Source organism: Canis lupus, chromosome 35 (genome assembly GCF_048164855.1).
Source record: "Canis lupus baileyi chromosome 35, mCanLup2.hap1, whole genome shotgun sequence".
Classification (NCBI taxonomy): domain Eukaryota; kingdom Metazoa; phylum Chordata; class Mammalia; order Carnivora; family Canidae; genus Canis; species Canis lupus.
Window position 1 is genome coordinate 11,632,143 of NC_132872.1, and position 27,822 is coordinate 11,659,964.

Below are 27,822 nucleotides of genomic sequence, written 5' to 3' on the forward strand. Positions count from 1 at the left end.
CATTTCAATCCACTAAGGACTCTTTATTAGACATAAAAGCTTCCATGACTTTGATTGGATGATTTCACATGAGAGAAAGACAGCTCATTCCTAAGCAAAGGTGTGTTTTTGTCAGCAATTTCCAATCAGGGCAGAGTTCCTAGTGATTCTGAATTGCTAAAATGATTCTCAGCTTTTAGAGACTTGTCTTTGCATGGGGAGATGAAACAGATTTTTGCCCTCTGTCCTGTGCTCCATGTAGGAAATGACTGTGAAGCAGTGACACTAGGATATGGAGCTGGTCCCCTGGTGCCACTGACACAGCTTAGTTATAGTCACTGTCCAGTTGCCAACATCTCTGGTCAATAGGAGAGATGGCATCGCATGTGAGAACTCTATGAGGCACCAAGGAACTTGCAGGGCCAAAGGAAGATGGAGGAGCATCTGCCCATGTGGCAGAGGAGAAGTTTCTTTAGTGGCAATAAGGAGTGAACCAATTGAATGTGACAGTGATTTGGGGTCACCTTTGCCACCTTTGCATTGACCATCAGGATTACTCAGCTACCCTGTTCACCCAAGTATGTATCATCTTCCTCACCTGTTGAATCACGCACGTCTATTGAGCACTCACTGTCTGTTCTAGTTGCTGGGGATACGGCAGTGAACACAACAATAATGAAACAAACAATCCCCTCTCCTCATGGAGCTTAGCATATAGCATGTCCGGTGACACAACAGAGAGATAATAATGGGGGGAAGGAGAATAGAGAATGCTGGGATGAAGGTGGGGTGATGTCAAACAGGAGAGTTGGGGACTAGATGATATGAGCCTCAAGAGGAGGGAGATTTCCAGGCAGAGGAACAGGAAGTGCATACAGCTTAGCTGTGAGCACACGTGGTTGCTGGAGATGTAGCAAGGACGTTAGTATTGCTAGAATAGAGCAAGAAAGTGAGAGCAAAAGAAGATGAAATCCAAGCAGGGACCTAGAGGGATGTTAATTGCAGAGGGCTTCAAGGCCATTTTAAGACTGTGGCTTTTGTTGAAACCAGATGGGTGTTAGACAAATTGAGATCGGCTCATGTTCTAGGATGTATTTTGAAGGTGGAGCCAGCAAGATTTGCTGACAGACTTTATATCATTAAAAAAAAATGAATAAATTCAGGGATAATTCCAGGATACATGGTCTGAGCCTCAAGAAAAGATCGGCCTGCTATTTCTTAAGAAGGGAAAGACTCAAGAAAGAGCAGGTTCTGGGGGAAAAGGTAGGAGTTTGGTTTTTTTTAAAATATTTAGTTTTGGGTGTTTATTAGATATACTAGTTGAGATGTAGAGTAAGCAGTTGTCTGGAGTAGGGACGTAAGCAGTTGTCTGGAGTAGGGACAGAGGTCTGGGCTGCAGATGGAACATTGGGATTTACCAGATTGTAGACAATAATTACAGACATGATCCAGGGGAGATCACCAAAGGGTTAAACATGAATGGAGAAGAGGAGGTCCAAGACTGGCTGTGGGGTATGCCAACATTTAGAAGCTAGGGGACGAAGAAGGAGGGGCAAAGGAAACTGGAAGGGAATAGCCAACATGTGAGAAGAAAAATCAGGAAGAGATAATGTGCTGGAGGAGGAGTAATGAAAGCATTTCAAAGAGGAGAAGGCGATCACCTACCAAATGCTGTTGGTAGGCCAAAGAAGATGAGGTCTTAGAATTGACCCCCGGATTTTAGCAAAGTAGAGGTCATTTGGGACTTGGCAAAAGTTGTTTCAGTGCAGGGTGGGAGGGTAGGGGTGATTGTTGTGCATTCAAGAGAGATCAAGAAGAAAATTGTAGAGAGTGAGTGTAGACAATTCTGGTTAGGAAATACAGACTCAAAGCCTAGACAGCCTGAGTTTAAATCTAGAAACTACCACTTCCCAACAAGTTTTTTGTTTATTTTGTTTTGTTTTGTTCTGAGAGCAGGGAGGGGCAGAGGCAGAGGGAGAGAGAATCCCAAGCAGTGTCCACGCTCAGCAGCTCGGAGCCCAACACAGGGTTCTGATCTCATGACCCTGAGATCATGACCTCAGCCACAATCAAGAGCTGGACACTTAACCGACTGAGTCACCCAGGTGCACCCCCAACAACTTATATAACTTTTCTGTACCTTGATTTCTCTATTTAAACAATGGTGATAAAGTACCAACCTCATAGGGTTGTTGTATGGGACATATAAAATGCATAGATGACATGCTAAGTATTAACAAAAAGCAGGCTTTATCATCGCTTTTCTCAATCCCCAATAAGATAGGGTCCTTGTGAACGAGTTCTATTACCAGTTCTGGAGACGAAAATCATAAAAATTGTTATTTGAGCAACTATGACGAAAGTTCTGCTAACCTTGATCTACTCTCAGTGCTTTGTGACAGATTTGGATCGAACTGCCCAAAGGGAATCTCATATTTCATTTTCCACATAGTGTAACGTTCTGGTTTAGCAAAGACAGTTTAATAAAATACACAGCGATCCAGAATATTTAATGAGCTTGAGTTTTTCCAAGCACTAATATTCTCTAACTCTGAAAGATCCCCGAAGATTTTTTTTTCTGATCCCATTAAGTTTCAGGGGTGGTTCATCTAAAGTACTTCAAAATATATAAAGCTCAAAAGTGTCACAGCATTGATACGTCTAGGCCACAAAAACAGTTCATCTGGCATTCAGGTGTCAAACAGACATCTTTATCAACTAACACTTCTGCATTACAATAAAAATTGACATTTGTATAATGATCCTGAAGCATTTTATGACTATGGTGACTATATTTCTAATGTTGTGTTTATTTTTTTATGTCCCAAACCTCTCCCAAATGGAAATCCAATTACAATTGGATTCAGATGGCAATTATTAATCAAAACATTTGATTAATCAGAATGTTCCATTCCCCAATCACACTGGAGAACATAGAATTTACTGTAAATGTGCTGTTCCTTTTCTATCTTGAGGACACTCGAGTTAAATAATAAGGGAAGAATAGAAGTGGGCGCGGAAATGAGGCCCTGATGTACTGACGCTCTAGCCGCGTGGCCTAAGATAAGCTGTTAACTTCTCTTACTTCCACATAAGGGACAATGATGCTGCTCATCAAGGGTCATAGCAGAGACCCGTGTACCTTGGCTGGTATGAGACAAGTAAACGTTCTCTGTATCGTTACCAAGAGCACTTTTATTGTTGCTGCTGCACTTGTTCAACGGTGAGGACCTAATAAGCAAGCACCAGACCAAAGACTGAGCAATTCAGAGCTATCAAATATGCATTAGATGCAAATATGCATTGGCTTCACATGTTAATTAAGGCTTGAGTTAATATTAGAAATATAGAGTCACCATTGTCTTTGTGAGGAAGCTTCAATTAATTATAGGAGCTCAATAAACATACGGGGCGTGTGATACATTCATATGGATTTACTCCAGATGGAGGCTTATAGGGTGGGGCTGGAAAAAAAAACGGTCTCCACTTTGATTTCTGGGCTGCCTGCACCAGCAGCCACAGCCACAGCCACTCAAGGCGTCAGGGATGCTCACACAGCCTCCTGAATGACTGCACCCCCCCCAAGTGACAGGGGGACAAATGGCTACTGTCTCACCACACGTCCCCCCTTCCCATCTCCTCCATCCTCCCGCCAGCCCACCAGGCACGTGCCAGCAATGAGCTGCCTGCCTCCCTGGGATCCTCAGCTCCATTAATAAGCCCTGCAAGGCTGATAATTGGCGATCTGTGGAGCCTGCAGGCTTTCAATAAGCCAGGTTGTTATGGAAACCAGAGGCAGACCTCCATGTCCCTGCTATTGATCCTAAAAAAAATAAAATAAAATAAAAGTGGAGTGCTGGAAATGACCATTTCATCCACTTCCCCCATCGTTTTATTTCAGAAGTTTGCCTCCAGTCTGCACGCAGGAGAATTCACAACTCTTCTTTGGCTTCCTTCTCACCACTCCCCACCACCCCCCTTACTTAATTACAACTGAATGTGTTTTCACCTCTAGCAAAAAAATCAGCTGAGCAGGGTACTACAGCAACCCCAGTGCAGATATTCTGAATTCACTCTAACACCATGGCCTTCATTCTGATTGTTTGAGCCAAGGAATCAGTGATGGGTGTCAATGCGCTTTACCCACTGTTAAAAATTAATAAATAAATAATTAATTAAAAATAAATAAACAAATAAATAAAATGAACAGGATTTTTTTTTTTTTTTTTTAAAAAAGGTCTGTCACTGGCCTCCCAGGAGGTATTGTTCTGCAGCAAGATGGCCAGCACCCACAATGAGTCATGGTATTGTGTCCCATGGAAAGGACAGTCCAGCTCCCAAACTGTCCAGCAAAAGGAGACAGTTTTCTTGGAGGACTTTTACAAAAATCAGCTGACAACCTCCTTGCAATAAAAATCCGATTACTGCTTTTGGTTAATGAATTCAGGCATGATGCCAGAGCCCACCTGCCTGGATGGCTGTAAAGAGCACTAGAGGGATCCAGCCTGGAGGCTGCTGTGGGCTCAGAATGAGGGACCCAGCACCCCCCCACCCCAAGCTGCAAGGCCCGGGGCACCATTGTTTCCTGCTGAGCTTCCCTCCTCTGCCCAGCAGAGGGCACCAGCGTAATTCGGTTTCCAGGCGCGGCGCCTGGGCGGACCCTAAACCCGGGATCCCTCTCCAGGAAGAAAGGACTCGGGGCAGGTGACAGGGCGGATGCCATCAGCAGGGTTGGCACGACCTAATTGTGCCACGGTCCTACTTTTAGACTGTCCTGAAATCAGTTTTTATATTTTAGTCCTTCGGAAACGATTAAACAGCCTAAATACTGTTCATTTAAACTCCTTTAAGGAATAAACTAAAAGTTCTAGTCTTTGAAGTGACTTAGTAAGGGTAGATTGTGCTCTGTATCCATCTTGCAGAAACCTCAGAGCCCTTCTTGGAGAAAAATGATATAATAAGGCGAAACCGCCAACCATCCTCTAGCCACCCTCTATTCACTTTAATCACCTTAAGGTTTTTTTTAATTTTTTTATTATTATTTAAAAAATTTTTTACCTTAAGGTTTTTTAATAAGGTCCTGCGTATCCACCGTCCCCACATGCAAACAAACTACTAGGGCCCATATCCTTACCAATGCTTCCTCCATAGTGACATTCATTTCTTTCCTGAGGACACTACCCACCATCCTGACCTCTAAATTCCTTCTTTGCAATTACAAACTGCAGCTTGCAAGCAGACATATGGTTCTTTACTGATCCTGAGGGTTTTTTTTTTTTTTTTTAATTTAAAGGCCCTTACTTTTTTTTTTCCTCCTCAACCAGATTGTAACTTTCTTGACAGCAGATATTCATTTGTATCCATCTATATCACCCATGTGCCTAGTGCAGCATGGAAATTATACATATTAAAAATAAAAATTAATTGAATAATAGGGAAATTCAGTTTTGGGGACATCTGGGTTTACTGCCTCTCTTCTGATACTCATTGTGTGACCATGGGCAGACCATGCAACCTGAACCCCTCCCTGAGCATGTTTCATCTTTCATTAAAACCTGCATCTACACAAACTCTCCTGAAGACTGTTTGAGTACAATGGATCTTAATCTTTCTGTGTCATGGTCCCAGCTGAGCATCTGATGAAAGGCGAGGATACAAAAATGTCATCCATATTTATGTATAATATAACATATTGCAAATGATTTCAGAAGATTCAGAAGGACCCTTTTGGAGCCCACCCATTTTGCAGGTCTAGGTGATTTTTAAGTTTCTTTTTAGGTCTAAGGATGTAAGACTAAAGTCCAAGATGTTACAGTTTATAGCTGGTATCTACCTAGAAAGAGTGTATTAATGATTTCCCTTAAGGGACCCCCAACAGTGTCTGATGAATCCCTAGATGGCAGTTTCTGAGGGACCAATTACATGGAGCCTAAATTAATCCTAACATCACTACCTGTGGCGTTGGCTGATTTCCAGGCTCAATCATTACTGATAATGTAAGGACTCAGTAATCTTGCTGAGCTACAGGTAGGCCAAATAGAATAGTCTCTGACTCCCAAAAGAGATTACAAATCATTATGTGTCTCTCTTGCTGGCCATAAAACATGTCCTATTTGCCCATTAATTTCCTTTATAAAAATCAGAGGTATAATGCCAGGAGAAGAAAAAAAAAAAAAAGTTTCCTGACAGCTTTAGCTGAAAGGAACCAGAAGCAATGGTGACTTTCCATTGGGCACCTACTATGTGTTCAGTAAAATACCATAGTGGGCACTTTACATGTGATCTGTATAATGCTAACAACCACTAAGTTCAGCAATGAGGATATTACATTATTTCAGAGATGATAAAACTGATGTTAAAAAAAAATAAAATAAATAAATAAAAAAAAAAACAAACAAAAAAAACTGATGTTGAGCTAGTGGCATAAAGCTGGTTAGAGACCAGGCCTTTCATTCAGACACTGATAGGCCCAATTCTAACACCTGTGATCTTCCCCTTGCACCGCAAGTCTCTAAGGGAGAGTTGGCTAAATCCACAGCTGTTGCAATTCTCTGTCTACTGTTACAGTATCCATTAAGCAATATATTTTTCTTTCGTGGTATTTATATACTCTTTGAGATGCTTTACTTTGGATTGCAAAAAAAAAAAAGATTGTCTTTATTTGCTGGATGAATCTCTTCCACTATTTTACTTATGGACAGATGACAGATAATCCTCGCTTCTCCCACCTCCAATTTGAAGATCTGCACAGGGGATTGCCATATGGGGAGAGGGGAGCATTGAGAACTATTTATTTCAGATTACCAGAAGAGAGGGAAGACAAAATGATGTTCAACGAGGACCTACACTGGACCAGGTTCTCTAAATATGTCACATTACTAAATCCTCACAACAACTGAGGGTCGCGTTACTACCTCCATTTTAGGAATGAAGAGATTGGGGGTTAAAGGAAATCATAAAAGCCACACAGTGAGAGAAACCCTGGGGATGAACCCAGGACTCAGTGCTCTCTGCCTACGGGGCATTTTATATAAAAAATATTTTTGGAATCCATAATGAGGTTGTATGTAAAGAGCCATCCATTTAAACTTGTAGGGTAATGAAGCTCAATTCCTTTTTCCTTCTGCTGCCTGGAAGCAAGCAGAGGCAGCGTTTTTGGTGGCAGAGGCTGCGCTGGCTGGGGACTGAGGCTGTAGAAGGACTCTAACAACAGTGAGCTGGGCTGGGGGCTGGGGGCTGGGGGCTGGGGAGGGGCGTCTCCTTGGGGAGCGGCCCCATCTGCCACTTAGATCTGCTCACAGACAGAAAATCCATTTGCCAGGGAGCTCTTCAGGCCTGCTATTTGTGAAGTCAAGAACAGAGAGCCCTAGAGATGGGAGACGGTTTCAGAACCATATCCTCTTATCAGAGAGGAAGGGAAATGTGTCCTGCCCACTCCAGAGAGCATGTTCAATCTAGAGCTACTGAGTCCCTCATCTCCTGGCGCCTAGATCTGTGCCTTTCCTCTGCTCTTCCCTGCCCCTCCCAGTCCTGCTTCTCCCATGCTTCATGCTTCCCTCTCTTCCTCTTTTCTACCTTCTCTTCTTTGTCTACTTCCTTTCTCGTTCTTTCTGGTCCCCTGATACTTTCATTTCTGGTCCTCATCTACTTTTCCACTCCTTTTTCCCTCTCCTATCTTCCAGACTCTCTTATTCTTCTTCCCTTCCACTTCCTCTTTGCTCTTTGTTCACTGAAGGGTCCCTACCCACAACCTACCAGGTTTTCCTAGGGGCCCAAGCTTTTCTTTTCATACTTCAACCAATTTCCCTTCTGAGCTAAACATCCAGATGCAAAGTGTCTGGGTGCCTGGATGATATTCAGAAGGTCATCGAAAGGAGGTTCCTGATTTATAAAGTCTAAACAAGTTGGGCTATAAGTAATAAAACTGGATTTTTGCCTTAAAAATTCTTAATTTTTATTGTTGGTCTTCAACTTTGAAAACTGAAATAATTCTGCCCCCTTTCTCAAGCTGCTTACGAAAAGAAACCTATCCGTAGGTGCAATTCATGTTATTCGTCCATCAGTGATGTCCATCGAAGGTTATTTAGGTGCCAGGCTCCATCCTGAGGACTGGAGCTACAGGCTTTTCAAGTGCTGAGTCCCTGCCTTCAAGGAATGGGAAGTTGGGAGAGGAAGAGAAATAAGTCATTTTTAGATAAATATAGTTATTTTAGGCACTGAAAATGACATGGAGAAAACAAAATGAGTAAGGTAGTAGAATGGATGGGGCTGGCCAGGGTGGTACTGTTCTGGTCAAATGGTCAAGGGAGTCTTCTCTGAGCAAGTGACTCCAAATGGAGACCCAAGCGCTAAGAGCCAGCTAGGGAAGACTAAAGGAGAAAGCAAGTGCAAAGTCCCTGACATAGGAACAAGTAGAGTGTGTTCTAGAGAAACTAAAAATGTCATGTGGCCAAAGTAGAGTGAAAAAGGACAGAGTAGAAAGACATCAGATCAGAGAGGAAAGCAGAAATCAGATCATATGGGGCCTTGTAGGCCATCGTAATCCATTAGATTTCATTCTAAAGGTAAGTACTGGAAGGCTTTATTTAGGGCATTTGTATGGATAGGTGTACATTTGTAGCTTTGTATGAGTGGTCTTCAGAATAATCTATTAGACCAGGACACCTGGGTGGCTCAGTGGGTTGAGTAACTGGCTCTTGGTTTCAGCACAGGTGATGATCTTACAGGTATGGGATTAAGCCCCATGTCTGTTCTGAACTCAGTGTGGAGTAAGATTCTCTCCCTCTGCCCCTCCTGCTCCCTGTCTCTAAAATAAATAAGTAAATTAAAAAAAAAAAAAGGATAATCTATTAGAAATTACAAGAAGAAATCAAAGCCCCTCAAACTCTAAGCCTAAGATTATCATGACATGATTGGATCTACTCCTTTTACCCACCCAGGTTGCTTCACATTGTGATTTTAATCATTCAAGTCACATTTAGGAAGTTAATCTCTAGAATAAAATAAGAACTGGCCCCATTGCCCATGGGTGTTTCCTTTTAGACAGAGGCACAAAGTTATTATCCACTACAGCTAAAGAGTGGAAGAAAGAAAGGCGGCCAATTTTTTTTTGGATTTTTTGAGACAGATGATGGTCTTAGCTTTCTAAAGATATTTTTAAATAGATATTTCGAAACTAAATAGATGGAATTCCTTAACTGGTAACACATCACAGAGGATGTTTTGTTTATATAATTATAAAATTGGAGTAGAACTAAAAAATATTATTGCATTATTATCCTTAAAAACACAGAAGCTTCAGATGCAGTAATTTTACTTAGCTTTGATTAGTAACCCTGGGTAAGTTGCCTAACTTCCATTTGTTTACAATTTGCAATATGAGCAAATTCTTATAGATTTCAACAATTTGGACAACTCCTATTTGAATGTGAACAACTAGAATTTGAACAATTCCTATGATATATTTGGGAAGATCATCTGTTGGTAAAATAAACAATTCAGGCTATGTATAGCGTGGATGCCTGAATGAAAAGATGAGCTCTGAATTATGCGCAGTCAAGTCTGAATCATCCCATAATTCAAGGACTTTTGAAATTGGCCTTAAGTTTAGAACAGTAATTTTCAGTAATTATTAGTTAGAATGTCAAAAATTTTACCAAGATCTAGAAAGGGTTAGTGGAGGAAAGGGGATTATGGGATAGTGGAGGAGCTGGATCTTTGCCAACCTGGCTCTGCCAGACAACCCAATTTCCAGAAACCACTTCTGAGGTGCTACTGCATGGAATTTCAGGGCTCCAAAGAACGCAGTTCAAAATCCACTGGTTTAAGGTTTTAAAACAAGGTTTTAGAAACCTTTTTCTCGGGTTTGTTCTTTATAAATTTTGCATGACTTCAATACTGTTTAGAATCAAAATAAAATAGAACATTGTTTAATATACCTAACACCATGCTGAGAAGTTACTCTGACCAATTCCGTGTCTAAACAGTTGGACTGTAATGAGGGGAGTGTATGTTGACCCTCTAAATAATACACATAATCTACTACTAAATCAACGTGGCTCCAGTTATCCATACTCGTGGGTAAAGACCATCTGAGTGAGTGAGATCAACAGGTTTGGACCTGACATTGACCACATCCTGGCCATGTGTAGAAAACCAGTAAGAGAGAGATTTCTTAATATATTTTTCAAACTTACACTTCAGAGCCCAGCGAAGGTCCATTTAGAGGGGAAGGATAGAAGCAGAGCGGAAGGAGCCCTGGGCCTCATTTCCCTCTGCCATTCCCAACCAGATCAACTCTGGGGGTTCGTATAGATATATTTGAAACTCGTTTGGACAAATGGTACCCTGGCTAAAAAGTTTCAAAACTTCTGTCCTCAATAATTATTCACTAATCTGATCCTACCTTCTGTGACTTCATTGCTTCACAATGCTCCTCCTAGAATTAAAAGCATCATGCTCACCAAAAATTAGTATGAGGAAAGGAGAGAGGCAACCATTTCTCTACATTAAAGGTTAGAAAAGGCTGGGATCCCTGGGTGGCGCAGCGGTTTGGCGCCTGCCTTTGGCCCAGGGCGCGATCCTGGAGACCCGGGATCGAATCCCACATCAGGCTCCCGGTGCATGGAGCCTGCTTCTCCCTCTGCCTGTGTCTCTGCCTCTCTCTCTCTCTCCGTGTGACTATCATAAATAAATAAAAATTAAAAAAAAAAAAATAAAGGTTAGAAAAGGCAACATGGTCATGGTTCAGTATGAACCCAGAATTCACTTCTGAAAAGATAAAAAGTCTTTCAATTAACTAAAAAGATGCAGCTGAGATCACACTTTTGAGGGCAATATTAGATATATATCAATTCCTTCCGTAGCAACTATTTTCCTGGTTGTATAGCAGGTACGTTTGTTTCTAAACCTCCCCCTTTTCCTTAACCACTGATAGGTGTACAATGTGTAACAGAAATCACTGCAAATGTTTAAAGCTAGTTCTCAAGGCCTATGATATGTGTATGCATGTAAGTTTGTGAGTGTTGTAGATCGATATTTATGTGCTTCTATACCAACATGCTGTTTGGGAGCTGACTACTGCTCCAGTATTTTAGACTCCACCAAAAGTAAAGTCTATTAAATTATTAGGATATATTCATTTGGGATATGATGGAGCTGGCTCACATTGGCTACTGAAAGTAAGTTGTTAGCAACATTTCCCATCTGTGTGTTCAGTGACAACACTTTGATTGGTAGCCTGAAATCAGCTATGATGGGAGTATTTATACCACAGAAATTGGCAAATACTATAAATCAGGGCCTTTTCAAATTGGTTTTTTTGTTTTGTTTTGTTTGGTTTTGTTTTGTTTTGGAGAGCCAGTTTACTAGTACATCAATCACTGCAGATATCTGATAAGGCCATCAGTCGTGAACGATTTATGTTTTGGGTTTGTTTTTTTGTTACACTGTAACATATATCCACATGCAGTCATCAGGAAACTCGGGACAAATGGCCAGACAATGACTAAAATGAAGATAGGGGGAGAGTGGGAAAGAGAGACATTATTCTATAAGGCCTGAAAATGTGATAAATGCTCATTCTAATTCATCTTTCAAACTAATCCTATGGTGTAGACTTCTGATGTGATGCAGCCGGAGTTCCCAGATTAATTTGAACATGAAAAACTATTTATTCACTTATTGTGTGATACTCTTGCAAGAGCCTGCTTTATCAGGATGTCAGGAAAGTGGAGAAGGGTTTCTGCTTATAGAAGTTCAAGAGAACTGGACATTATATGTAACTGATGAATTACTGAAAACTACACCTGAAACTAATGATGTACTATATGTTAGCTAATTAAATTTAAATGAAAAAAAAAAAAAGTTCAAGAGCAATATGTAATTTGACAACTGCGCCAACCTTGTATCCAGACCACACTCAATGTAGTACAAAAACGGTGTTACATCTTAAAAGTCTACCTTTTTGCTGGGGGTGATAAATAGCTCATCAGGAAGTGACAAGGTTTTGCTTCACATCTACCCTCTGTTTTTCCTTTTTTAAAAACTGGCAAGAAAGAGGAAGCTGACCTGTATTTTCCAAGAGAAGCCAGGTCCTCTCCACCTGGTATATTAAAACCCCCATGTTAAAGGAGAAGGAAGGAGGGAAACCAACATCTTCCATGTCTGCTTTTCTTTCCAAAATGATTTGATTACACCAGTTGGAAAATCCTGCAAATGCATGGCTCAACTCTGGGCTTTCTCAGCCCTTTTGACTGGACAAGGGACAGTTTCACAGAGTGGGGGCCCTATCTTTCTTTTCACCAACTACATGAGAGTTGCTTCAAGTTACAGTTTATATGTGGGGAAAAAAATCTATTCAGCCTCCTTCAGTTCCTTATGGCCTGTAGTTTGAACAGCTCACAAGCTGTACACAAATTGTGTTTATACCACTGTGGGAAAGGACAATAAGCAACAGGAGTGGGAAAGCCTGTTTTCTGGTCTCTGTCCCAACACTGTTGGTTTGGGAACGTATCAACAATTCATCCTATAGTGGGGCACAGCAGGGTCAGGAGACTCTTAACACCCTGTGAAGATTACTTAAACATGTCAGAGAAGGAAAAGGAGCCAAGGATCCTGGCAGACCACTGCTTCTCCGGGTGTACCTGTCACACACTGGCACGAGCCTCACACGGGTCACTCACGGGGCCGGAATGAAATTAATCACCTGCTTTCAGAAGAGAGCAGCTTTGGTTTCCTCCAGTTTTCAATATGTTTCTGAACGTGATGCAAAATGCTCACTTTGGTCTCCGGATGGCTTGAAATCTAGCTACTTCAGGGATGACGTATGCCTTTGAGTAGCAGCAAAATTTCCAGCAAGCTCTATGCAGCCTCCAAAATAGCAGAAAGGTTGACAGCAGCACAGCTTTCTGTTTAAGCAAGTATCTGCCTCCTTTTGTCACTTAGGATCCGCATAGAGGTTGGCATGTGTCGTAACATGGGCATTGCCGAGCTATTTTGGAAACAGTGATCCTGAGATCCTCCGTCCAACATTTTTGTTCCATCAAAGGATAAACTCACTCCCAGAAAATGCAAGGAATTTACCCGCCCAAGGTGTTCAGGTTAGAATCCAGTCTCCTACTGTCAGTTTAGGACTTTCTCTACTGTAGTAACATTGTTCACTCATCCTTAGTTCATTCATCAAATACTTACTGGCCGCCTTCTATTCCCCAATCATTGTGACAGGTGCCGGGGACTCAACAATGAGCAAAACATATGGTGGAGCTACTTTTTCCACTATGGATTAATCTTCAATAGCTGCTGCTGAATTATGACTTGAATTAAAGTATCTGTATTTTTGCGTTAGTTCATATGAAAGATAGTTTCTAGGTTTTTTGTTTTTTTTTTAACAAAAGATATCTCTCTTTTTTAATAGATACGTCTTTTCCTTCAAAACTCAGCAGAGCTAACCACTATACCAAGAAGTCTTCTATTCCAAGAAGAGAAGACTCTTTGCCCCTAGTTAGCCTCCACAGAAGTCTAACTTTCACACACTGTAAATCTCATCACAGACAGCCTCCATCCTCCTAGCTCCCCCCATCTCACTGCATTCACAGACACATCCCAATGATGCACCCAGCAGAGGAAGAAGTGGTGCTCTCCACACAGATCCTCTGAGAGACATGCAGGTGTTCCTGGAGGCTTCTGCTCCCTCCCCCCACTCCTGGCTTCTTGATGGCCTCAAGAGTGGAAAAATATATAGTTCAGTGTTCTTTCAGATGTTCTCGGACAGCCTGAACTCATGAGCAGGCCTTTCCATACAGTTCAGATCTGCGTGTGTGTGTGTGTGTGTGTGTGTGTACATATGTGCTAGTAAGTTGGCAGGAGAGTATGCTATGGGCATAGATACAGTGCTTCAGCATTTCTAAATTATACTTTTCACCTTTTCATACCCCAAAGAGAAGATTCTTGCAAGGCTATAAAATGTTCGTCTCTACTCTAGAAATACACACATTTTCCATGCACCAGCAAGAAGGGACTATTTTAGGGGAATGGTTTCTGGCTTCTTTTACAAAATCCAAAAGGTTTTACTAATATTGGAAAAAAAATAAAACCAAAAAACTAGCTTCAGAACTTACTTGAGTATATATATGCTTCCAGGAAAGAACATTAATATTGAACATGATTTATAAATAAAAGCAACTAGCCTTCCTAGGGTACTTTTTTCCCCTTGAAGATACCTTAAAAGTGGTATTCTATTCCAAACAGAATAGTATGAGATGACCCAACTGAAATATTTTGTCTTCTACATTCCCCTAATTTGCGATGTGAAGATTGAAAATATGGCTGAGAATTGCTAACTAATTACAACTAACCTGTGCATCACCTACACAAATCTCTTCTTGGAATATTTGGTAGCCCAATTCGAACCACTTAGGCCTGTTAGCTAATTTCACTAATGGCCTAAGATCCAATTACTATAACTGTAGAATGAATAAAAGAATTGGAGGAATCTCCCCCCCCCCAAAAAAAAAAAAAGAATTGGAGGAATGTTGTATTAGGCTTATCCATATAATTCTTACGTTTTAGTGTCACTCTACTGACAACATTTTTTAAATGCTTATCAACCACAATTGTCTGTCAGATGCAGCCATTGTTCTACACAGTGATTCAAGACTCCATGTGCTCTTGAAGCTACTTTAATTATTTTAATAAATAAGGTGGGTATAAAAAAATAAATTAAATCTAAAATGGAAGTGAAACTATGGACAGCAAATTATGGCCACTATAGCTGTCGATTTCCATCTCAGAGACAGGGTTAGGAGAGATGTAAGGAAGAGTCTAATCATATCAGAAAACATCCCTGTCAATTCTTCATTTTCAATCTCAAGTATAAAGTGAGTTAGAAAATTTCTTTTCTTTTTATTTTTTCTCCGTCTCCTGGGCCTCCAGCATAACCATAACTTTCTTGGAGCTGAGTCTTCCTGGATTCTTTGCCACTCTATTTAGACTTGTTTATTATCTACCCTGTCTGCTAAACCTACTTCCTAATAGCTGAGAAAATAAGGGGCTGCAGGAAAGCAAGGATGGTTGAATAAGAGGCCACACACCCACCCTTGAAGGATCCCTCTTCAGTCTATCATTGTATACTTGCCTTTTCAAGCTAGAAGGCAGAGAAGATCCCATTGAACACACTTACTTTGCAGGTGTTGGAACTAAGCCCAGAGGATAGAGGACTGGTCTGGAATCACAGCAAGCCCTGAACAAGAACCCAAATCTCTTGACTGTAAGTGGTGTTTAGTCTATCATGCTGAAAATACAGAGCATTTGCACCAAATATTTCCTATATGATATTGGATCTATTGAAAACATGGATTCTATTCATCATCCTTGTGAAAACAATTTACAGGCAATTCGTTTAAATAAGCCCAGAAATAAATTATTGGCTTAGAGAGCCAAGCTTTATTGCTGTGAGATCAATAGCTGGTGAAAGACGGATGCAGAGATTCAAATTTTCTTGATTATAGGAATTGGTCTGAGGTTCAGCACCCGTTTCAGTCATTTTCTCATGACACAAAATTCACACATGACTAAGAGGGCTGGCAAAACTTACACATCCTTTCAAACCTCTCTCTCCTCTTTATGCACGCTGTGAACCATATCATCTTGGGAGATCTTCAAGGGCTCAGGTTCTATAGCTTGAAGCAACACCATTGGTTTCCTTTTTACCCTCCTTTTATGTCTGGTTAGGGAAAGCTTTCCATTCTTTACTTAATGAAGCTATGATTGTGAGAAGAAAATAAGAGTAATGACCACTCAGTGCTTTCTAGTCCATTAAATTGAGTGCTCTGTTCTCTCTCCATGTTTAGCCAAATGGACTATGTAACCCTTGCTGCTCTTAGTTCTGTCTCCACCATTTAATCCTTCTGGGATGCTGTGTGCATGTGTATGTGAGTAGAGAAAACAAGAAAATATATCTGATGAATATATATTAGCATCTGAAAGTATTCTGTATTTTAAGAAATACTCTTTCGTTTTCATTTCCAAATATAGTTTTACCACTTTAAAATTCGCAGAGTTACTTACATGCCTTTCTGATTATTAGCTTCTTTCATGAGGCAATAGTAGTTATTTAATATGAGCTATGAAAGAATAGATAAAAAGCTTTACAATACGAGTTTCTTGACTCTAAAACATCTCTTATCTTTTGTCAGCTTACATTTTTTAAATTAAAGAGTCATTGTATTCCAATCTGCCCTCTCTATTAAGTTCTATATATTATTTTAGTTACAAATAAAAAGGTATCAGAGTCCTTTAGAAACGTACTTGCCAAAAGGGACAAAAAAGATATAAACACAAATTTTAAAAGATAGTAATTTTGATAAGCCAAATTCAGGGTGGGGATCACCTAGAACACACGAAGTTACTTTCGTCTGATTGAGATCTAAAAATTTCACTTTCTAATGTTCAGCTCTCCCAGCATATTCAATGGAATCAGTAGCACCTCTGTTAAGACCAACCAATTTCAACTGATCTTTATAGCTCTCTTAGGCTTGATAAAACAGTACTTGAAGGATTTTTAAACTAGGAACCTAAGACTCAGAACTAGTTTAATATTCCCAATAATTTTGGGGTGAGGGAATTATGACCAGGAAGAATGGGTAATTACTGGTTACTCATCTGTAAAAATGATTGCTCATGATTCCTGGACAAGGGCCTATAGGATCCAATTATACAAATGAAAGGGATGTTCTTAGATTAGGACACAATATTGGGGTTCTTAGATCTTCCCCTTGTCTTTGTTTCTTTTGGAATATACTTGTAGGGGTGTCAGGGTTCAATGTAAGGCGCAGCACCTGGTTCAGCTACTTGCTAGCTGTTCACAATGATCAAGTGCTGCAATCTCCCTGAACCTCAGACACCTCATCTGTCAAAGTACTTACACCATGAAAAGAGTGCTTTTCATGACTAAAGGGGGTAATCCCCATATAGCAGTCATCACAGGGTCTGACACTTGATAAATGCTCGTTACATGCTATCCATTATAAAAACCATGTATGTTAAACCTCGAAAAGACCTTAAAAGCCAACTCTCCTAGCTCCTCCTCTTAAAACTGAAATCTAGAGAGAAGTAACAACTTGCCTAAAATCTCACAGCTGGTTAGTAGAAATATTGAGGTAGAACCCTGGTCTCCTTAAGGTAGTCCAGTATTCTTTCTTCTGCATTATCTTATTGGACACACAGGACACAGAACAGCCCAGGAAAGTCCTGGTTGGTATTGTCTGACAATAATCGGAAAGTGTCACAGCTGCTAAGATAAAGAGAAAAATGCAAGGATTGAGATAAAAAACAGTACCTTAAAAGAGACGTAAAGAACTGCAGGGCTAAAGTTAAGGTGAGGGTTTAGAGTCCTTTCAGTTTGACTCCTGGTTCATCACGGACTGTCTGTGGACAGATTATGCATTTACTTTGTCCCTATTCTCAGAATGTAAAAGCAGAAAAGAAAACATTTTCAAATGCCACTGGATTGTTGTCAAGAAAAGCCAATAAAAATGATTACTCTAGCGATATAAAAATGCTCCATAAAAAGTTAATAATCAACAGTTTTTAAACAGCATGCCACTGAGTATCAGACAGGGTGCCCATGTTTTATAGACAACATTTATGGAGTTGCACAACCCAAATTTTCACTCTTTATGAGTTGTGTATAAATTTGGGAAGTGGATGAAACCACATTTCAAATCAAAACTGCTTATGAGGCACCCTGCCAAATAAGTGTAAATATCCTTGGGAAATCTCACATCTAATGTAGAGCTTGGTAGAAGAGGAACTCTCCTTTGGAGAGCTAAAAATGTTATGGATAGCTACCTTGGGCCCTGGGAAAATTTTGTTTAGAGGAACATAAAGAATTGCCCCAAATCCGGAAACGTGGGCTGGCTATTTTATTTTCTTACATGTAATTATGATTCCAGAAACTATGAATTTTGCATCCATTCTTTTTGATAACAATTTGGCAATAGAGACACACATTATATAAAAACATTTTTTTTTCAGAATGCTTCATGTTGCATGAAGCACTATCTCATTCATATTTTGTCCCAAAGTGTGTTGGCATACAGAAGTACTCCATACTTTCTTGCAGAATTTAACTGAGTTGAGATTATTACTATGATTATTTTCAACACCACTTCCTGAATTATACCCTGCACCCACGACTGAATCAGAACTCCGTAAGATCAGTGGCCATATCTTACTCATCTTTGTGATCCTCATACCTAGCATAGTAGAAAGATAATATAAATGGAAGAAAAAAAAGAAGGAAGGAAGGGAGAGAGGGAAAGAGGAAGGGAGCAGAAAAGGGAAAGGGAAAGGGAAAAGAGGCAGGACAATCACACATCTACCTGTTTTGGCACAGGAAAAGATGCTCAAAATCACTCCTCATCAGGGAAATACAAATCAAAACTATGATGAGATACCACCTCACACCTGTCAGAGTGGCCAAAATTGACACAGAAAACAACAGATGTTAGTGAGGATGCAGGGTAAGGGGAACCCTCTTATTGTGTTAGTGGGAATACAAACTGATACCGCCACTTTGGAAAACAGTATGGATGTTCCTCAAAAAGTTAAAGATAGAACTATCCTATGATCCAGCAATTGTACAACTAGGTATTTACCCAAAGGATACGAAAATACAGATTTGAAGGGCCCTGGGAATGTACAGGCATGTACCCTGAGGTTTAAAGCAGCATTATCAACAATAGCCAAACTACGGAAGAACCCAAATGTCCATCAACTGAAGAATGGACAAAGAAGAGGTGGTATGTATATACAGTGGAATATGACTCACCCATCCAAAAAAGAATGAAATATTGCCATTTGCAATGACATGGATGGACCTAGAGTGTATAATGCTAAGTGAAATAAGTCAGAGAAAGACACATGATTTCACTCATATGTGGAGTTTAAGAAACAAAACAGATGACCATATGGGAAGGAAAAAAAAAGAGAGGTGTGTGTGAACAAACCATAAGAGACTCTTAACCATAGAGAACAAACTAAGGGTTGATGGAGGGAGGTGGGTGGGACATGGGCTAAATGGGTGATGGGTATTAAGGAGGCACTTGTTATGATGAGCACTGGGTGTTATATGTAAGTAATGAATCAATAAATTCTACTCCTGAAACCAATTCTACATTGTATGTTAATTAACTAGACTTTAAATTAAAATGTGAAGGAAAAAAAAACACCTCCCTTATTTCAAAGATCATTATTGATGACTCCAGTTAGAAAGAAGTAATGAGATCATGAAAATAAAATGCAGCCAAGTTTAACATACAGAAAACCTAGGGTAATGCAGAGTAACACCTGCCACTAGTATCAGTCAAGTACACTGTGGCAACCACCTAGTCAACCTCCCTGATTTCTAGCCACCTGGATGTATTACTTTGGTAGTACTACATCACTGAATATGGCCACAGCAGAGATGTTGGATTCCTCTACTGGGGAAAGTCAATATAATATCATGGAGAAGAGGGATCCTTGGGTGGCGCAGCGGTTTGGCGCCTGCCTTTGGCCCAGGGCACAATCCTGGAGACCCGGAATCGAATCCCATGTCGGGCTCCCGGTGCATGGAGCCTGCTTCTCCCTTTGCCTGTGTCTCTGCCTCTCTCTCTCTCTCTCTGTGACTATCATAAATAAATAAAAATTAAAAACAAATATCATGGAGAAGAGAACGGCAGAATTCCTTCACTGAGAGCCCAATGAGCAGAACAACACTGTTCACCAAGAGACACCAAGGACACTATCACTAAAGTTGGCTTGGAAGTTCTCTCTTGATGGCTAAAGGGGACCAGTATCCTAGATATGCCTAAACACTCCTCCTCTTATAAAGGAATCATCATCAGAAATGCACTGAAATCTTTCAGTCATACGCATATCAAGAGATAGGTAGAGTGGCAAAGCAGAGTAAGAGAGAACTATAGTTGGAGGCTTTCAAAAAGCAAGGAAAGAAAAAAACTAGCCAACTCCAAAGGTTAATATAAATGGCATCTATCTGTCATAAACCCATAAACAGTAAAGGAAGTAAAATAACATATTTAGAATTTACAAAGCATTGCCATTTGTATTAAAGCAGGGATCGGATTTGGTCTGAATTTCTTTACCCTCTTGCAGACAGAAATTATTGTCCTGAAGTCTCTCTAATCACATGTTCTGCCCCAAACCCCACTCCATATTCTCTTCTTGTCTCTCTATGCTCATCCAGGCAGCCATAGAATCCTATAGGAACTCAGGGTGGCCATCCATTTCCAGATGGAGGGGCTCAATTGGAAATACTGTTACTTTAACTTGGATTAGAATGAAATCCAATGGGAAATGGAAGAAAATGTGGTACAGGGTTCCTGGGAATTTGGGCCTCCTATGCTGTGATAGATCGCCCTGTCACCTCTAGTTTCTGTGATTCCTGAAACTCACCACATCTGGGTAATTTGTGCTTGTCACATATAGCAGGCAAGGCTAATAGACACATCAGTCCAGAAAGAAGCTACAGGCAGCATTTCAGAATCTAACCAAGAAGACAATACCTACCCCAAACTCAGAAACAATGTAAAATAAATTGTCCTTTGTAATTACCTTCAAGTTGAACTTCACCTACACTTCCAATCAGATTGAGATATTTTTCAGTTGGAATTTGTAAAACTTAGGACAGAGCACAATCTCTACTTGCTTTCAAAAACCAAACACATTTTTAATCAAATAAGTGAATGGAGTAAGCAAGGTTGCAGGTGGAATAAGAATGAGTGAACAAATTATTATCTATAAATTAAATCTAGTCAATTTCATTCATTCATCACTTGACATTTATTGAGCATGTTCTATATAAAAAACTTTGTTAATTCATTTGGAATTACCATAATTTGCAAAATAATAAAACTGAATTTCCTTAAAAATATTCTTTAGACTCCTCATTGATTCAAGCTGTCTTTCTGTTAATCCAAATCATGAAAACATACCTAAAATCACATCATGTGTTTGTTTATTCTCATAACTTTAGAAATTCCAATAAAAAAATGTGACTTCATTCATTCAAGTATTTTGTTTTTAAAACCATGATTAATTTCTAAATTTATAAAAATGATATAATAGGTAGTCTTTCATATGCAAAGTGATTTCCAGCCATCATATCTGAGACTATAACCTTAGATCTAAAGAAAAGTAGTGGGATCCCTGGGTGGCGCAGCGGTTTGGCGCCTGCCTTTGGCCCAGGGCACGATCCTGGAAACCCGGGATCGAATCCCACATCAGGCTCCCGATGCATGGAGCCTGCTTCTCCCTCTGCCTGTGTCTCTGCCTCTCTCTCTCTCTGTGACTATCATAAATAAATTAAAAAAAAAAAAAAGAAAAGAAAAGTAGTTAACTCTCTTAACTATAGAGAACAAACTGATCGTTACCAGAGGGGAGGTGGGTGGCAGGATGGGTGAAATAGGTGATGGGATAAAGGACCACACTTGTGATGAACACCAGGTTATGTATGGAATTGTTGAATCACTATATTGTATACCTGAAACTAATAAAAATAAAAAAAATTTTAAAAAAAACCTTAAAAACCCCAAAACAATAGCAAAAAAAGTAGTCAACGAGGTTGGTTTTGCTGAGTAAATTAAAACCAACACCCCATTCTTTATCACATGCCTTACCTTTTCTAGGGAAATATTCCCATCTTCTTAACCACAAGGTCTGGTATGTAGTTAGAATAAAGATCTAAAATGAGTCACTTGTAGAAAGAGACATATGGTTTGTCTGGAGGCAGATAATGCTAATAAGAATAATAATCAATATAGTCTGGCTTCTTACAGAATTTTGGGGGTAAGATGAAAGAAGTAGACATGAAGATATCTAAAATAATCATCTGTCAACTACAATATCTAATTTAGTATCTAAAATGAATATCAAGGAAACTATCCAATGATTACTTTCTCAATATAATGGTCAGATGCCAAGCATTTCCCAGACAACCCCCATGTAGTAGGTCCTTTCTCAGGGCCACAATATGGGTTCTTGGACACATCATGGGTTAAATTCACCAAGTTCAAAAGGAGTAAACCCAAACTTTTAAATTGGCACAGAAGCAATTTTATATTCAAATTCGTTGAGGCTGAAAGTTATTCATGGGACATATTGAGCTAGAGAAAAATCTTGGAGACTATGGGCCTCCTTCACCAATATGGATGGTTAAAGTGAGGGACGGGTCTAGTCTCCAGAGGTGACGTTCCGTTAAATCGATCTTGCTCTAGGAATGCTCTATTCCAATTCTGCACAGGCTCTTTGGGCCATAATAGTGAAAACACTCCAGCTTTCAAGTTAAAGCTCCAAATCGAAGAGAATCCAGTTCCTTTTTGTAATCATCGTTCAACTCTCAATTATTTATGTATATGGTAGAAAGTAGTATCTTCAATAGCAAAATGATAATTTATGTTTGACTTCACAGCATGTTCTATATTTGGGGTTTTTCTTTTGTTTCTGGCAACATCAACAGACTTATTTTCCTAATTAGTTTGACCCTGATTCAATGTTACAATTAACATTCTCTGAGCGTACACACACACACACGCACACTACTCACCAATTGATGGTGGGGAGAATGCCCAGAAACATACTGTGGGATAGGCAAAGGTGGTCAGAGATTATGTTTTTGCTGCCAGCAATTCACAAATAGATCATCTGGATCAATAGGGAGTTGGCTGTACTTATAACCAGGCACTTCCCAGAGCCAAATAATCACATTAGCTAATTCCCATCTATATAATATATATAGCCTCCATAATTACTTATTAAACTAAGTGTATCCAGCCTGCAGAATACTTTTTTTTTTTAAAACCAGGATTACCTAGTTTTACTATTCACGCCAATTCAATTAATAAGATACTTGCCAGATCTCTCCATTTCTGGCTGCTACACAGACCCGTCGGATTTCCTTCTGGGCCTCGGAGATACTGGGGAGTGTAAGTGGCCAGAGTTAGCTCTTAGCCCTGCAGCTTTGGGGAATGAAGCACAGCTGCCCTTAATTTCCTGGAAAAAAAAAACCCTTCTAGATGTTCTCCCTGTCCCTTGATGGCCCCGGGGGCCCACCCACCCAAGGCAGGGCCCTGGAGGTGGCTCACCTATCTTTTCTTCGGCTTGGCTGCTCTCTGCAGCATCCGTTGGAGGCTGGGCTGTTGCCTTGGCAGCCGCATCCTCTGCAGCAGGGGTGGTGGCAGCAGCAGCAGCAGCAGTGACAGCAGCAGGCACATCGGCTTGTTTAGGCTCCTCCTTGGCTGGGGCGTCTTCGGCCTTGGAGGACGGCGAGTTGTCAGTGGAAGCTTTAGTGGCACTTTCTGTCTCAGCAGAGCCGGCCTTCTCCTCTGAGGGGGCAGGAGCCTGGGGGGCCCCCTGCTCTGTGGCAGCATCAGGGGCGCCCTCCCCCTTCTTCTCCTCGGAGGGAGTTTCGCCTGCCTTGCCAGGTTCCTCAGGCTTGGGGCCTGAGGCAGGGGCTGCCTCAGAGGGAGTGGCACCTTCTCCCTCCTTCTTCTCCAGGCCATCAGCAACAGGAGCTTCATCCTTCTCCTTCGCTTCTGCCTCAGCAGCTTGGGCATCACCCTTCTTCTCTCCTTTGAGCTTTTTCCTTGTTATGTGTCCACGGAAGCTAGCCTGAATTTTGGTCGCGGCCTTATGAGCTTTATCTTCTGGTTTGATGCCATCTTGTTCAATCTTTTGGTCCTCATCATTTTTTTCAACCTTTGTGGAGAAAAGGGGGGTTTGAAAAAACAAAAACACAAGAAGTGGAATGAATGTTCTTTTCCTACAGATCACAGCATTCAACAATATTCATTAAACCATGTATTTTGTAGGAGGCTCCATGTTTGAAGTTAAGAAGTCAACAAGACTCTGGATTCAAATCAAGCCTTTCCTCTCTTTGATGGAGAATTGGGTAGACCACACATTGTCTTACGGGAAAACTAATGTCCTTTTGGCCTTCCAGAATCACTGGCATTATTTTATATGTATTTCTTTCCCCAGCTCAATGTCTCTCTCCATTACCAAACTTAAACCAGCCTTTTTAAAGATATACCTTGATAATTCAAATTACGTTCATCCTAGGTTTTAATCAAAGAGCTCTGAAAGGTACTGTTTTTCACAATTCCTGAAAGAGGATGCTATGGAAAACATGACGGCTTAGAAATTATTATGGAAAAGTCTATTTGTTTTCCCAAGATTTCAAATCTGGTCAGAAAACCAATAGACTGAGGCAAACAGTTATGATAAATAAAAGTTTAGAGCACAAATCCATCATGGTTTAGTGCAAAATGCAAACGAGTTTCAGGGCTTTGAGGGAATTGTTCAGAATGTGACAACTCAGAATGCTGGTCACAAAATGATGCCTACTTTCACCTTTATGTGGTCTAACCTCACTAATCAACACAGAGACCTTCAAAATTTGAATATAGGAAATGGTCATGATTTCTGAGTTAAAAAAAAACAAAAGTATGGAAAACAACCATTTCCACTTTTGAAACAGTAGCATATATTCACTAAAATCACAATTTCTATTCCCAAAGCAATTTAAACCTAAAATTAATTTTATATTATCATTAATGGAGTCATCCTGTTACTGAACGCAAGAGACTTGAACACAATTTCTTTCTTTTTTTTTTTTTTTTTATCATTTCGTTGTAACATTTATAGAGTAACATATGCTGAAAATCACTTTTTTCCCATTAGGAAATTAAATCAGAAGATAGGCAGAAAAGGTATAGTCATGGAAGGAAATGTATAAGGACGTCCGTACACAAAAATTTTATGTAGCTCTATGGTTGACCATGGTGCCCTAATGCGGTTACTTATAGTCTCCATTCACTTCTTCCTTTAACTGTGGAACATTTAACTTTTGTTTACTTCTTCACTGTTCTAGACAATGGGGAAAGACAGTGGTGAACATTGCAGCACATTTCCTTCAAAGGACTAATAACAGAAGAGTGCTTTTCATGTACCAAGTCCTGTGTCTGGCCTCAATCTTGACTTTGGCCTGATCTTGGCCTTCACTCCAGTTTAAGAGGTAAGCCACAGCAGATCAATACAGGGAGTATTTTTTATCTGTCCTACCAGCCCTACCCCAGTGACCCAGATCCTGCTAATCATGATGTAGGTCTGTCTGAGTCTCTGGACAGGCATATGGGCCTGTTGCTGTGTAGGTTCATCAACATGCTAGTGGATACACAAAGTTATTTTTGAAAATTAGCTACATACAACAGTAAAAGCAAGACTGACAATTTTCCAGTAAATTTTATTTATTTATTTTTAAGATTTTATTTATTTATTCATAAGAGACAGAGAGAGAGAGAGGCAGAAACACAGACAGAGGAGAAGCAGGCTCCATGCAGGAAGCCTGATGTGACTCGATCCCGGGACTCCAGGATCATGCCCTGGGCTGAAGACAGGTGCCAAGCCACTGAGCCACCCAGGGATCCTCTTTCCAATAAATTTTAAAAGCAGTTTATCTTCTCCCTCAGTTAACTGTGCATGTATCCGTACAAAGAACGAAGGAGCGGATGAAAAGCGTTACAGAGAGGCCCATTTCTCTCCCTCCTCCCAGTGTCGTGCTGTGACTCTGTTCAGCTCTCTGATGCACTACCACTTTCCCTCCATCCTGCTGTTCTTGATAACTCCTACTGGGATGCACACAGCACAATCTGGGGCATGGGAGCAGCTGTCCCTGCCAGGAACTCTCTGCTCAGAGATGGAAGCATAACCCTGTTAAATTAACAGTTGTGAATGGAGCACAGAGCCAAGATGTTGTTAATTTATTTTACTCTATCTTGAGTTTTCTGAATGAGGCACAGTCTTATATGATAGGATAGGACATCTGCACTTGGGCATTGATGCCAAGTGGCTCTTTAATACAAATACTGTTCCTTGTGAAAGTAGACAAACTAATCATTTCAGAGTGGGCAGGTGTGCAAAAAAAATTTTTTTTTACAGTCCCTTTTCCCCTTTGAGAACACAAAGCAAAGGGGATGAAACCTTTTAAAAGCTGAAACATAAAAAGAAGGAAGCTAAGACTGATTCTAGAACGAAAGAAGCTTTACATGGATAAAGCAAGAGCTCTTCTTGATTCTTCCCCCAAACTACCGAAACTTTCTTTCTCTTTCAATTTTTCAGATTATCTACCACTTTACCTTTCCAAATGATCAGGGCTTAAGCTTTTGTACATAGCATCGACATTAAAATATCTGTTTAACAGGGCTCAGACTAGGCTTGGGTGCCAGGATTGTGGGACCAGCCTCATCTGAGCAATCCAGGAGTATAAGGAACACAAAAGAAGAAGGCATAGGTAGGAAGGGAGAGAATCATGGAAGACCAAAATCACAGGAGAGAGGTGAAGGCAATCTTGTAAGAGCGAGGCACCCAAAAAGGCAGGGAAAACCAAAGAGGTGCTGAAAGTTTCTACGGGCTTGCCGCTCATTCTGGAGAAACTGCTGGACCACTTAACATCATTAGAAACTTAGAGAAACTGGATTTTAGAGAACTCACATAAATATTTCAGATAGAAAGAGAGGCAGAGATGGAAGGGAGGGGAAGGAAGGAATGGGGAAGGAAAAGGAGAGGAGAGAACAGGAGAGGAGAGGGAAGAGAGGAAGAGAGGGGAGGGAAGAAACCAGCCTAAGATAAGGTTGGGCTTAAGTGACTGAATAGAAAGATCCAAAGAGGAAAATATTTTAAGTAAAAACTGGGTCTTAAGCTAGACAGTACTAAATGGTGAGTGTGTGTGTCTTTCTTTTGTACCTCTAATTGATTCTATTAATATGACTTAAATTCCAGGTTATTTTCTGGTAAAATTCCCTTCATAGTACTAGAGGTAATTGGACTAAGAGTATACTTTCTTGAGAGAGGAGACAAGAAGGAAGAGGATGTTTTTCCTAAGAGTGGCTGCAGGGTAACCCTAATGTGTCAGGCCACATAGAACTTCTCCCAGTTGGAAGTAGACAAAGGTCATTTGAGCCCAGAGAAACCAGAGGTCACTCAGCAAATTCAGCACAACTCTTTCAGTTTCTAAAAAGGGCCCCGAGAAGTTAAGTGACCTGCCTAAATTATGGCTTGTATTTGAGCTCAGGTCCTCTTCCCTCCCATCCAAACCCAAGTCTGATGCTATTGCATTAGCAACCTGTAATAGCTTAGGCTTTCTTCTGACAGATAATCTGTAAAGCATCATGTCAACACCACCATTCATTTATTCATTTCACAATAGTGAGTGCCCATGCTAGGCACTCTGGGACCCTAGTGAACAGGTGGTACTGTCTCTACCCACATAACATTCTTTTTTCAGTATGCTTTTTTTGAGAGGAATAACCTCATGGTGCCTTAACAATCAGTAATTTCCCAGGAATTCACATTAGACACCTGATCTTATGCCCATTTTGTAAAGCAAGGCCAGTAGTCTACACAGTGAGTTATAGATGGAAGAGGTCTGGAAAAAAAGAGGATCCTGGTATTCAGCAGCTAGAGTCAGTTCATAAGTCTCATCAAGATAGATTTACTTTTGAGGTGCCTGGCTGGTTCAGTTGGAAGAGCATGCGACTCTCAGTCTTGGGGTTGTGAGCTTGAACCCCACATTGGGTGTAGAGATTACTTAAAACAAACATAAAACTTTTTTTTTTTTAAAGATTTACTTTTCAACTGGGTCCTGTGGCAAATAAGCTTTGTGCTGAGCTCTGATGTTTTCTGAGGGAACTTCAAAATTCTTTCATTTTTACATGGGATTATTGCTATCTGTGAAGTAACTGAGGAGGACATTTCAATGCAATGAATTATACATAGGAAGAATCTCGT

At 40.4% G+C, this 27,822-nt stretch overlaps 1 protein-coding gene and 1 long non-coding RNA gene across 3 annotated transcripts in view; one reads left to right on the forward strand and one right to left on the reverse strand.

The window, feature by feature from the left end:
• The window catches only part of LOC140624692 (uncharacterized), a 34,213-nt gene extending 9,168 nt beyond the window's left edge, over positions 1-25,045 (forward strand). Inside the window, exon 3 of the long non-coding RNA XR_012024151.1 lies at positions 24,908-25,045. This is a non-coding gene — a long non-coding RNA (uncharacterized lncRNA). The remainder of the gene's footprint in view (positions 1-24,907) is intronic.
• The window catches only part of GAP43 (growth associated protein 43), a 102,148-nt gene that overhangs the window by 23,040 nt on the left and 51,286 nt on the right, over positions 1-27,822 (reverse strand). For both annotated transcript variants that reach the window (XM_072811609.1, XM_072811610.1), the window contains exon 2: positions 23,121-23,733. In XM_072811609.1, coding sequence (XP_072667710.1) covers positions 23,121-23,733 — 613 coding nt within the window. The remainder of the gene's footprint in view (positions 1-23,120; positions 23,734-27,822) is intronic.